Here is a 12823-nt window from a genome sequence, read left to right on the forward strand (position 1 = left end):
TTATCTAGAGGTCTTTATTTTAGGAGGGTCAGCTGTTCCTCATCTAGCAGCAATCAGTTGTCAGTATTCCTTTAGATAAGATTGAAAAACCTCATTTAATTTTATATCTTACAGGGTTTATACTGAGTTCAATATTGTATAACCGTATTAATTCAGCTATGAACCTCAAAATTTACAGCCACTTTTGAAAGAGATGCATCCTTGTTCTGGAGTGTACTACTGAATATGTTAAAACTGTAATGAAATGCTTCTTCTAATCATGTGGTTATTAAATTTTTTTAAAAACTAAAAAAATAATTCTTCAAAGCATAAAAATTTGCTCCTTTTAATTAGTAGATGTGAAAAATATTACCATTGAAATCTACCTGATGACTTTATATCCATGCTCAGATGCCAAGGAGCTCAGAAGTTAACTGACTGTGACTTGTAATAATCAGATATATAGAGATTAAAAACCCATGTCCAAATATGTTAGTCTCCATTGTATTAAAAGTGAATTTTTCTGTACGAAAGTGTGTATTTTAATAATGAAATGGAGATCTTTTTTAAAGGTTAAAACCTCATTTAATTTTATGTCTTAAAGGGTTTATACTGAGTACAATATTGTATAACTGTATTAATTCAACTGTAAACTTAAAAATTTTCAGCCATTCTTGAAACAGATGCATCTTAGCTCTGGAAATTGTTATTGAATATGTCAATGCTATTGTCATGAAACACTTCTTGTAATTATATGGTTATTAAATAAATAACTACAAAAAGAAAAAAGTAAAACAATGATTCTATTGTGATACTTCTAAAACATGGATGAATGGTTACTTAAGAAGCTTGTAAGACTTCAGAACAGTTTATTTTTTATTTTTTATTGACTTTTTGTTCATTTCATATAGAACATCTCAATCAATCTTAACCATCTTTATACCCCTTTCCCCACTAGCACTCTCCCAAGCCCCCCCACTGGAATTCATAATTCTGTCATTTGTCTTGAGGCTTATTATGTCAAGTTAGTGTCCCCAGATGTCCCTCAGTGTAAGCTCAACTACTGAGGTCTGGTCAGTCTATCTAGAGTCCCTCACTTTAGGAAGATCAGCTCTTCCTCACCCAGCAGCAATCAGTTGCCAATATTTCTTAAGCTAAGATTGGGGTCAGCTGTCCATCTCACTATTTTTATGGTGGGTGTTTTTCTGCTTAAGTTTGCATGGGTCTTGTGCATACTGACACCATTACTGTAAGTTCATATGAGCAGTGTCCCAAGAGCTTGTAGGACTCTATTTCCCATATGGTCATGTACCTCTTCCCTGGCTCTTGCAATCTTTCCACCCCCTCTTCCTCAATGGTCCCTGAGCCCTGAGTGGGTGAAGTTTAATATAGGAGTCCTGTCCAAGAACCAGCATTCAGCAGACTCTTGATGTCTACAGTTTAGTCATTTGTGACCTTTTGTGTTCCTGGCCCTCTTTTGCTTTGGGTAGCTTCATTAATGAGAACTGAGATAGTCATTGTTGTCTTTTTTACCTCTTGTTCTATGCTCTGTGAACCTTGGTTGTGGAGGTTGCATTGTAGATGTATCACTGCTACTTGGCCAATTCACAGACAATGTCTGTGTGTGACCTTGTGGTGCTCTGTAATAGTCTCTTCCTGGTGCAAAAGAAGCTCCTTTGATGAGTGGTGAGTGATATATTTGTCTGTAAATAAAAGGATACGTATTTTGCATAGTAAGAAATTACATTAGTCTAGGGATTTGACAGTTTTGGAGTTTTCTCTAAGATCTATGGCCTCTCCATCCATGTGTATTTGGTAATGTTTACAGTGCCACACATGAGTTTCTACCCACTGAGTGATCTTTTAGTCCAACTAGGTAGCTGGTGATTGTCCCCAAGATAAAAGTGCCACTACTACACCAATGTCATATGCCATGTAAGTCGTTGATGTAGCTATTTGGTCTTGAAGCTAGTGTTGTGCCAATGCTATGATAGTTAGACTTCAGGAGAAGTGGTTTACAGGTAAGTTCCAGCTGCATTGCTGCAAATTCTGTGTCCAAAGTATGTTCCGTCTTCAGCAGTAAGGTCTTATCACTTCCAAGTCCTATCCCATTCTGAATGATGATCTCATGGAAGCTACATTATGGAGCCTCTAAGTTAACTATTTATATTATATATTCTCTAGATTCTCCAAAGTCTTGCAGTTGGGGGAGGGAAGAGGGCAAAATGGCTGGAATCTCTGGGGAGATGCCTGTAACCCTCTTCTCTTTCCTTCTTCTTAAGTGTCAGCAGTCCATTACCATTACAATAAACCTGACTCCCTCTATGTAGTTTTTGATCAATTAGTGACCACGGCTATAGGTCATGATAATCTCTACTCAAAAATTGCCATGGCAATTCTCTACCTCACATCAAAGATACAGTTTTCCAGACAGCTGGGAACTTGGTCATAAGAACTTACAACAATGATAACAGCATGTACAAGACCCATGCAAACTCACACCAGACAAAACTCAGCTGAGGATCTACTGGCAGCTGATCACTGATGGGTGAGGGAGAGTTGGTCTTCTTTAAGGGAGCGATACCAGGATAGGTCGATCAAAACTTGACTGGATAGGCCTTAACATATATTGCAGAATGCATGAAATTCAGACGGGGATATGGGTAGGATGCAGGGGGTCTTAATATAATTAAGATGTATTGCATGAAATTTTAAAGAACTCAAAAAATTGCTGTGCTTAGTATATTCATATTATGCCTTTTGAAAAAAAGACACAATAAATCCAAAACATGGAAAAAACAATAACAAAAAAGGACAAATCCATTATACTTGAGGAACAACACACAAAACTGGACTCTGGCACACACAAACACACATGCACAGAGGCACAAGCAAATACCCCCACACTTGCAAACAAACTTCCATGAATGTGTACACACGTTCACAGAAACATACACATGCAGACAAAAACGTTTCTGAAATACTAAGAGTTGATTTCTGCACACCAATACAGGTTATCTCTAATAAACTATGCATTCGAAGCTAAGAAAACTGTCCTCAATGTGAAGCTCCTAAGTATGTCCTGCTAATTGATATAGCAGGACAAATTTGATGAAATTTCAACTATTTGAACCCTCTATGTGCTCATTTTAAATTTAAGAACCTCAAAATTTATTTCAAATACTATGGATCATAAATATACATTACCCTCTCCATCTAGAAAAACTATTACTTTTTTCCCATTACTGTTGTTTAAGAACCACTGATAAGAATCACATTGAAAATTTTATATTTGTTATTGTTGTTTTAAAACTTTCTTTTATGAAATCATTTGAATTGGAAGAATTTTATGAAATTATCTTTTTTTATAATTAAAATTCTTCATAAAGTTTCTAATCTTGTAAGAACCTTTCCAAATTAAATCTAAATTCTTATGCTGCCTGACTAGTTAGTCATTTCCTTCCTTGAATTGCCAGCAAAGGGAGGTGATGAGGGAAGAATGATGCAATGTCAGGAAGATCCTAGAAGTGCAATGTTATTAGGTAATGACTGATGGGAAATAATATACACAACGATTATTCACATAGGTCTGGGACATGGAGAAAGGAAGGAGCTTGAACTATTCTAAGACTTTAAACAAAAGCAAGACTGTTTTCTAAAATAGTCATCTTTCTTCTTCTCAATTCTTTTAATTCTTCTCCACAGATGTGATACACTTGACATCATCCAGAAGTTGCTATATATACTAAGTACTGAATGTTAAATGAATGGTCTTAAATACTTCTTTTGAGTTCTCTAACTCATGTCATCTATTTATAAGTTCTATTTTGCAAGGGAAAATCTTTTACCTTCTGAAGTCATATTAAAAACTGCTTATCTGTGTGATTGCATGACATTGTGACTAATAAACTAGGATAGCTTCATTCCCTTTAGGACTTCTCATTGCAAAACAAAAGCAGATAATATTCCATATTATTTAACTCATAAAAGAGAAATACATGTTTCGCAAACCAAAATTTTAATGTAATTTAAAAGAATGAGTATATTCTACACTTAAATTTTGTTGAAATGCTTTCACACAGAACAAAGAAAACTATTTAAAATGTTAAAATTTCTGCTCCATGTAATTTCTGTTTTCAATAATTGACTGATAAATAGTAGAGTTGATGGAAATAAAATACTGAATGCAATTTTTTAAATGATAACTACTTTACATCATTAAAAATTCACTCATAAGTGTATAAAATAATCATGAGTTTTCAAAAGATCATTCATTCTATGTCATTTAATTTAGGTTTGAAGACCACATTCATGTAAATCAATTGTGAATTAATATATTGGTAAAAATGTGACTATACTAAGAAATAGGTCAGCATTGTCAAAGGCTTAAATTCCAATTTTTAGGGCTATTGGCCATGTATTCTTTGACTCTTTCCTTCTGTTAGCATGGAACAATTATCCTTCCTGGCCCCCTTGTGACTTGGTGGAGTCATCTGGCTAGTTTGGACTAAAGAATTGTGAACAAAACTGATATGACACATATGGACCAAGATATACAATTATCAGCGTAAGGGAATCCAAATCTCCTTCTCCTTTATTGAAGAAGCAACTACAAATTGACAGTAGCTTTATCACTCTCAGGTTCTTGTGTATTATACAATTTGCTTGGTATTTTCCTATGATGCCAGAGGTAGCTTCTGAAGACTTTGGAATTTCTTAAGTGCTAAAGTGTCTTTGCTATTCATAGTAAGCCCCTGAGACCATTTTTAATAATTTATGTTTATGAAATAATGTGATGGGACTCCAAATTATTTGTAATATGGAGGTAACTTCAGAGAAGAGATGATTGGGCCATAAAGACCCACTTTATGATTACAGAATTATAACACTGACAGATAAGATATCAAGAGGGTTAAAAATTGAATTCAACTGGTAGTCAATGATTCAATACAAAAAGAAAAAAAATGACTGTTCAATAATATTTCAAAACAAATTTTCAGTTCCAGTGATCATGTGACACTCCCCAATCAACAACACAATGTACTGGGAAGATATTTGTACTAACTCCACTGAAGATGGCATTTTGTGTTTTGGACACTCATAGACCTCACATTATGTGAGGTCTATACATACAGATTAGATATGCATGTGCCAATATGTCAGTGTTATGGGCAAAAACAATGAGCCTTTCTGTAAGAAGCAGTATATTTAAAAATTAAATGGAGATCTTTTTTAAAGGTTAAAATATCATTCAATATTATGTCTTACAGGGCTTATACTGAGTTCAATATTGTATAACGGTATTAATTCAACAGTGAACCTAAAAAGTGTTAATGAGTATGTTAAAGCTGTAATGAAATGCTTCTTCTAAAAATAAATAAAATAAAAAAATAATAGTATATATAAAAACAAAACAAAAGAAACAGGCATGCTTTTTTTTTCTTTTCCATGTTATTTTTATATGTACTGCTTGCTTTATTTATTATTTATTATTTATTTATTTATTTATTTATTTATTTATTCACTTCGGGGGTTGGGGGAGGGAATAGAATGCTGCCTTACCCAAGCTAGGCAAGCAGTCTTTCACTAAACCAAATCTTTAGCCCAAGGGTACTGATTTTAAATTTCTTCGTTTTTATATTGTTCCATTGCCAAATCTCATGACTTAAAAAAAATACACAAGAGAAACTACAATATTTTAGAGTATGAAAAATGTAGTATCAAATCTCCACTGTAATCCTTGTTCACTGTGTAGCTTCCGATGTAACTTCATTACCCTGAACCTCAGCCTACTCATGTGCAGAATAGGGCTAATATTTTTCTCCAGCAAAAATATTTTCTTAAGTTGCATGTAGTGATTAGTAATGTGTTATGCCAACACTACAACATAATTAAGTGTTCATTAAAAACCATAAGGCTAACTACACATACAAGTTAAAAAGCATGGAAAGAAAAAAAGAAAATATGAACATTGTACACTTTGTTTACTTTGGAATTCAAAGTTAGTCCTAATATATCAAAAAAATCATAAAAGGAAAACATGTAAATGAAGAAACTAGATAGTACACAGCCATGATTAGAAAACAGAAGCTTGCAGTGTCTAAAGAAAGCCATTATTATTTTCCTAATACACACTCTAAGATAATCTCATGTGACATTCAGCTATAGGGAGGCAGAGATTTCATTCTCTTTATACTAAATATTATAATAAGCAATATAAGGTATATGTTTAATAAATACTTTATATACTCAGTCCTATGTCAAATTCTTTATATATGCACTCATAATGTATTAGTCACAAAGTTCTATGAGACAGGTATGAGTTTCTACAGTAATGGAAGGACACATACCAGAGCAATATTCCATTCTCAGTCCACTTGACTATGCAACCCCATTGTCAGCATCATCATTGCCTTTTCCATGGTTACGCTTTATCTACGCCTCTCATAATCACAGGAACCAAGCTTCCCATTCACTGATTTTATTCAATTTCTACCTCTCTATAGTACATAAAAATTCCTTTCTCAGCTTCTTTTCACATGGATTGCTTTCAGCATAATCAGAATCATTCTGATCATTTTGCCACTTGTTTGCCTGTCATATCCGTTGTTTCATCAAGATCCTATATCCAAAAGCTGACAGTTCTCCAAATGCCTATTCTAGTTTACTTTTCCTTCTATTCTTCTGTGATAACTGGGGACATAGTGCCTTCACACTTAGTCTGTTTTCCTTGATTTGCGGGCGTGGGGTGGGGTGGGGGTGGTAGGGAGGCATAGTTTCACTTGCTGGCAGTCTCCAATCTACAATTTTCAACTGCTGATATTTTATTTCAGCTGGATGCATTACAGATTCATTAAACTCATATGTACAGAGAATTAAAAACTTCATTTCAGACTTTTCATCATCCTCTACCCTTTTTGTTTTCTGTATTGGGGTAATTAGCTATTATTAACCAGTATTTCCTTATTTCTCAGTGGGATATTTGAAAAGCTTTCAAAACACTATGTCTTTTTTATTCCCTTTAAATACTTTAAAATTTCAAAATAAAATGAAACCCTTTAGCCTACAGTTATGACTCAAAAATTTCAATGTAAACCATCCTTCCAATCCTATGTTCTATGTAAATCCTTCCATGTCCAGTATTCTAGCCCAACTGACTTTATAGATACTCTCCACTAACTTCCTATGTATTTCCTTCCAATTTTCTTAAGATTGGAATGAGGTTCTCACATCTAGTTTGCAAATCTTGAATCACACCACATTTGTAGGCACAACTTAAACTCTAAACCTTGTTTACTATTTATGATGATTATACAGCTATAGATCTATTTTAAAGGTGTATTTGTAGCTGCCCTGACCCAAGGAGACCCCTTCATGGTTAAATCTGTCCTGATCAACATTGGTGATTTTAAGAGGTTTAACTAAATGAAAAGGTTTTAAGAGGTTTAACATAAATGGAAATATGGGTTTCTTTTTTCTATTTGTGTAGTGAATAGTTAGTAAGGATAATACATAGTTAAGCTCTTGCACTGAATTGATATCATATGATAAAATTATAATTTTTTACAGGATATGAACAAAGAGTGAGACACACACACACACACATATATATATAGTGCTAGCATCCCAAGAATTATTTTCCTGGAAAGAACAGCCTTTAAAAGAATTTTTTTATCCCATTTTTTGTACTGACTTTATTAACTGTCTAATTTTATCCTCATCTATTCTCTTTTAGCCTTATGCTCCTCTTTGATCAAAATTCCAGCAGCATAGTTTGGCAAAATAAACAACTGCATGTATGGCTTACTGTCTTAACTCATTCCTCTAGTCTATAGCTTTATGAGGACTTTTTAAATTTTTTTCATTGAGTTAAGTAAGTGGTACATCACAGGTTGAATGAGTGTTACATTTGCAATGTAGGAATTAACCCATTGAATGAATAAACCCTGTTCCCCACTACAGTTTCAATCACTTTTCTCAGTGTTATAAAAGAATCCATGTTTTGTGTTTGTTCTCTGCTTTCTAATCTAGTTACATCTTGCTATGTAATTGAGGACCACTCTCTTCCCCTACTTGGGGCTTAGTGTTCCCATTTAGGTTGTTTAAGACTGTGTCTAAAAATTTAATTCCTAAGACAGTATAAATACGACTTTTGATAAACATCACAACTTGAGTTCTTTTTTTCCTTCAAATAGTGCTGCTCAGGGTTTATGGGTGATTCTGACAACTTTTGAATGAATGTTAGATGCAACCTAGTTGACCATAAACCTGTCCTTCTAATAACTAAAGTAGTAGATGCAATATAATGTAACAGTGTTGTAATGTTAAGAGAGAAATTTGAAAAAAAAACATCAAATTTTGAGGATTCTGAAAGGCAATTATATAAATATAAGTTGCAGCACTGACGAAGTACTTTCTCATTAGGTTGCATTAGTTTATTCTCTTTTGTTTTCATTCATTAGTAGAGTGATAATTATTCCACCATTCCTCATTCTGTATGAAATAAAGCATGAGCTTTTTATCCCATTATTAAGAAATACTACAGCTAGACTAAATGTTTGAGCAATCATCTTAAATGAATTGCAGTGACACACAGACATTGTTCTCAGGGTGATAATCTGATATAGCTACTATTTACTAAGGACAAAGATTATGGATTTTAAACTAAAATTTTCACAGTGAGCCAGAGATATGCATTAATTATATCACCATGACAGATTAGAAAATATGCTGGTAGATGAAGGGTAATATATGTAATGTTAAGGTTACATGAGGTATCTGAGTGAAAACTAAGATTCGGTTGTGTCTGACTCCTGAGCCTATATTCCCTTCCTTAAAGAATGATACTTCAAAATTACAAGATCTAACACAAACTCAGAATCCCAAATTCATCATTACTATTTTCAGTCTATTATTTCTAAGATATGTCAGAAGTGTCCTTTAATTGACCCTCATGTATTAGTTTAAGAATAAATGTACCCCTGAGATTATACAAGACTCTAGTGGTTTATTTTGGTGTTCAGCTTGCTGTTATCATACTTTCTTCTTCCTACTAGGCTTATATTAATTTTACCTATGATTAAAATCTTATTTCCAGGCACTGGATACTACCATATTAATGAAGGAAATCACAAAGATACTCAGACCAATAAAGCCATTTACCATTGATCTTGTCTGTGCATCATAAATATATAAGACCGTTTTGCTGAGGTCAGCACACATTCTGGTTGAAGGAAAGGAATAAATCAATGTTGAACTGACCAGGAAGCTTTTCCCTTGATGGCTAGCTCTCATAGTGTTGCAGGACAAAAAAAATGTCAGTGGTTGTTACCCATCACCAGATTGTGCAAGTTACAAATCCAACCTGCCAGGCAAAATTTATCCACTGGTGCAGTAGTGGAGAGATTGCTTCATGGGAGTGATCAAACACTCTCTTGATTGTGTTGTGTGTGTTGAGGTGTGTTACACAGGACATAAATCATACTTCATACTCTAAATATGATTTTAAAAACCATGGCTAAGGAAGTCATAGGTTCAAGGGGGAACCCTTTGTTTGTTTTTTCTAAATGATCATGTTGTCAAACTGTCTTCTAAATATTTATCTGTATAGCCATACATTTGTGTTGCTTCCAACACTGTGGAAAGTAGCTTCTTATTGTAGGGAATCATGATTAATGCAGAGACACATTACTGTTCAAGTGATAAGAATAAGTGCTTGGAAATTCTGAGCCATAAATGGGACATGTATAATCCCTCTTCCCCCAAAGTTCAGGGAGCATTAAAGAAGAGGGGCTAATAGAACCTAAAATCCAGAGAATGAGGAGGAATGCTGTCGAACTCTTATTTCTGTTCATGATATTGCTTGTTGTACATGTGAACTCACAGTAACTATGGTCAGCTGCAGAAGAATTCCAGAATGGAATGGGGAGGCGTTCCTGAGGCACCACCCCTACCTGAGGAGCTACTGGCAGGTGATGGCCTCTGGAGGAGGGAGAAACAGTTTTCTGTTCTGAGTGGTCACTGGCAGTTTTCATATGACCCATTTGTTGACCTCACACCGGTGCACATATGAGCAGCACTAATTCAATGGGAAGGTGGGGTGAGGTGGAGGGAATTTGTGGGGATTGATATGATTATGATGCATTGTGTATATCTATGAAATTTTCAAACAATGTATTTGAAAAATGATAAAGGTATATTTTGCTGACTCTGATTTTCCCTCTAACCATTTATTGCCATCCCATATACATAAATCAAGATACCCTGAGTTAAATGTGTTACCTAATGATTTATCAATGAAAATAGGTACAAGCAGAAGTAGGACAGACTCATATTAGAAGTGAGATAGCATTACTAACTCAAGGGGCAGATCCAGGTAGGATTTTACAAATTTTCCTTCTTCTCTTTTTTTTCAGAAAGGATTTTATTATTTTATATTTCAGTTGGCCTGAAATACACTATGTAGGCCAGGATGGCCTGAAATTTGTGGTACTCCTCCTGTGTCTCCTGAATGCTGATGTTAGAATAATGAGTCACCATGCCCAGCTTCTACATAGCAAAATATATTTCAGTATTTGAAGAATACTACTCACTAAAGAAAAGAACAGATACATATATTTTTTTTTCATTTTGAAGTTTTGTCCTGGATTTAAAATTGATAAAGCACATTCCTGTGATAAATGGGTGTGTGAAGATGCATGAATCCCTATAATTTTGTGAATGTACAGGGGGAATAAAGTTAGCCTGACTCTATTTTTTCATAATATTGTGTATGTTCAAAATCCTATCATAAAGCTATTAACACTCATATGTTACTGTGCAATTGCTAGTTTCCACCTCACTTCATGCTGTAATAAAGTTGATTCAAATTGTATTCTATCAAATGCATCTTCATATTTATCATGCCACACATGGTTTCATTTCTCCAGTCTATAAGTTGATATTATGCAGCCATCTGTCATCCTCTATCCAAAAAGTAGAATGCTCAATTCCAATTCATTAGATTGCTTTGTCTAAATACAAACACACACACACACACACACACACACACCTTATAAAATATGTCTAATTCTGTCATGCTTTTAGTAAATTTAGTTTTGACATTGCACTAATGCATCTTACTTTAAGAAAGAAAGTAGGATTTCATTAAAATATTCCTCCTGTAGTTTGGACCACAATAATAATGGAAAAGCAGTAAAATTGGTGAGTGAGAGATACAGTAAATTTCTATGAAGTCTCACCTCTGATTAGAAAGGATTTCTATGATTTCTGCAGATATTTGGAAAATATAAGTAGAGTTAGACATACAACATGTACATATATATTATACACATGAATATGTTGATATCTACATGACCAAATAAATCCACATAACGCCAATTGTCTTTAAAAATTTTAGTGAACATCAGAGATGTGCTATATAAATAAAAGTTGAGCACAGGACACCCATGTGCTTGAGGACATGTGGTGACCCCTTGAAATGTCCACACTGCCCTCCATTTGAGAAACACTTGTCAGACCTGCTGGGTAGACGCCTTGTGTGAGGTAGGAAGCAAGCACACACAGCCAGTGGGATTATGGATCAACCACCTGTTCACACATTGGGTGCAGCCTTAGCTCATGGGAGTTGCTGAGCCACATTGGGGGGGGGTGTCTTTGCCTCTTGCAGCTGATCCAGACAGACCTAGAGGAGGAGCCTGGAGAGCACAGCCCAAGCACTGGCAGCCTGCGCTTCCGCCACAAGCCACCCATGGAGCTCAAGGGGCCAGATGGAATCCATGTGGTTCATGGCAGCACCGGCACACTGCTGGCCACTGACCTCAACAGCCTGCCAGAGGATGACCAGAAGGGGCTGGGCCACTCACTGGAGACACTGACAGCCAGTGAGGCCACTGCCTTTGAGCGCAACGCACGCACAGATTCAGCCAAGTCCACCCCTCTGCACAAGCTTCGGGACGTGATCATGGAGAGTCCCCTAGAGATTACAGAGCTGTGACAATGGGCCTCACTGCTGAGCAGCCCATCCTGCCACACAGGTGTACTAACATACATGCAGGCAATACACTCATATGCATAAAGTTAAAATAATATAATAAAACATTAAGAAACTAAACTGACACCTGAGAAGTTTTTGTTGTTTACTGAAGTTTAATGACTTACACAGTTATTTTGCTATTTCCTTAATTCAGAATCAGAAATACTTAGCTTGTTTAAATTTCCATGTATCATATCCATCCTGGTAGAAATAGATACCCATAATTAGAACTTCAAGGCATTGCTTTTTGGGGAGGGGTTCTTTTTGAGACAGTGTCTCCCTGTAGCCTTAGCTGGCCTGGCACTCGCTATGTAGATGGGGCTGGCCTTGATCTCATAGAGATCCACCTGCCTCTGCCTCCCAAATGCTGGGATTAAAGGTTTGTGCTTGCCTGGCTTATGTACTCAGTCTTTAAGGAATCTTTTCATTTATGGTTTATGAAATTATTTATTTATTTGGTATTTTGTGGGTGGGTATGGATGTGAGTGCATATGGAGGTCAGAGGACAACTTGTGGGAGGCTAGTCTCTCCTTCTACCAAGTGGTTCCTGGGGATTGACATCAACTTGTCAAGCTTGGAGGAAGGTACTGCTGCCGTTATATTGGCCCTTTTGTTGTGTTGTTTAATTTTGTTGTTTTTCAGACAGGGTCTCCCTCTGTAGCCTCAAGATTCCTGATCTTCCTGAGATAGTACAGTCATTCTTTCAGGATATGTTCCAGAACACCCAGTGGATGCCTGAAACCTGAAACCGTCAGTTACTGTGGAATCTTTCCTATATATGCATGTCCATGATAAAGCTTATTTATTTAT

At 35.5% G+C, this 12823-nt stretch overlaps 1 protein-coding gene across 1 annotated transcript; it reads left to right on the forward strand.

The window, feature by feature from the left end:
* The first annotated feature begins 9869 nt into the window (after positions 1-9869).
* Positions 9870-11974, forward strand: LOC103735383 (cadherin-23-like). Its single transcript, XM_008834604.1, has 2 exons — positions 9870-9950; positions 11648-11974. The coding sequence occupies exons 1-2, from the start codon at positions 9870-9872 to the stop codon at positions 11972-11974; spliced, it is 408 nt and encodes a 135-aa protein (XP_008832826.1).
* The last annotated feature ends 849 nt before the right edge of the window (positions 11975-12823 follow it).

Source organism: Nannospalax galili, unplaced genomic scaffold (genome assembly GCF_000622305.1).
Source record: "Nannospalax galili isolate Female #2095 unplaced genomic scaffold, S.galili_v1.0 scaffold537, whole genome shotgun sequence".
Classification (NCBI taxonomy): Eukaryota; Metazoa; Chordata; class Mammalia; order Rodentia; family Spalacidae; genus Nannospalax; species Nannospalax galili.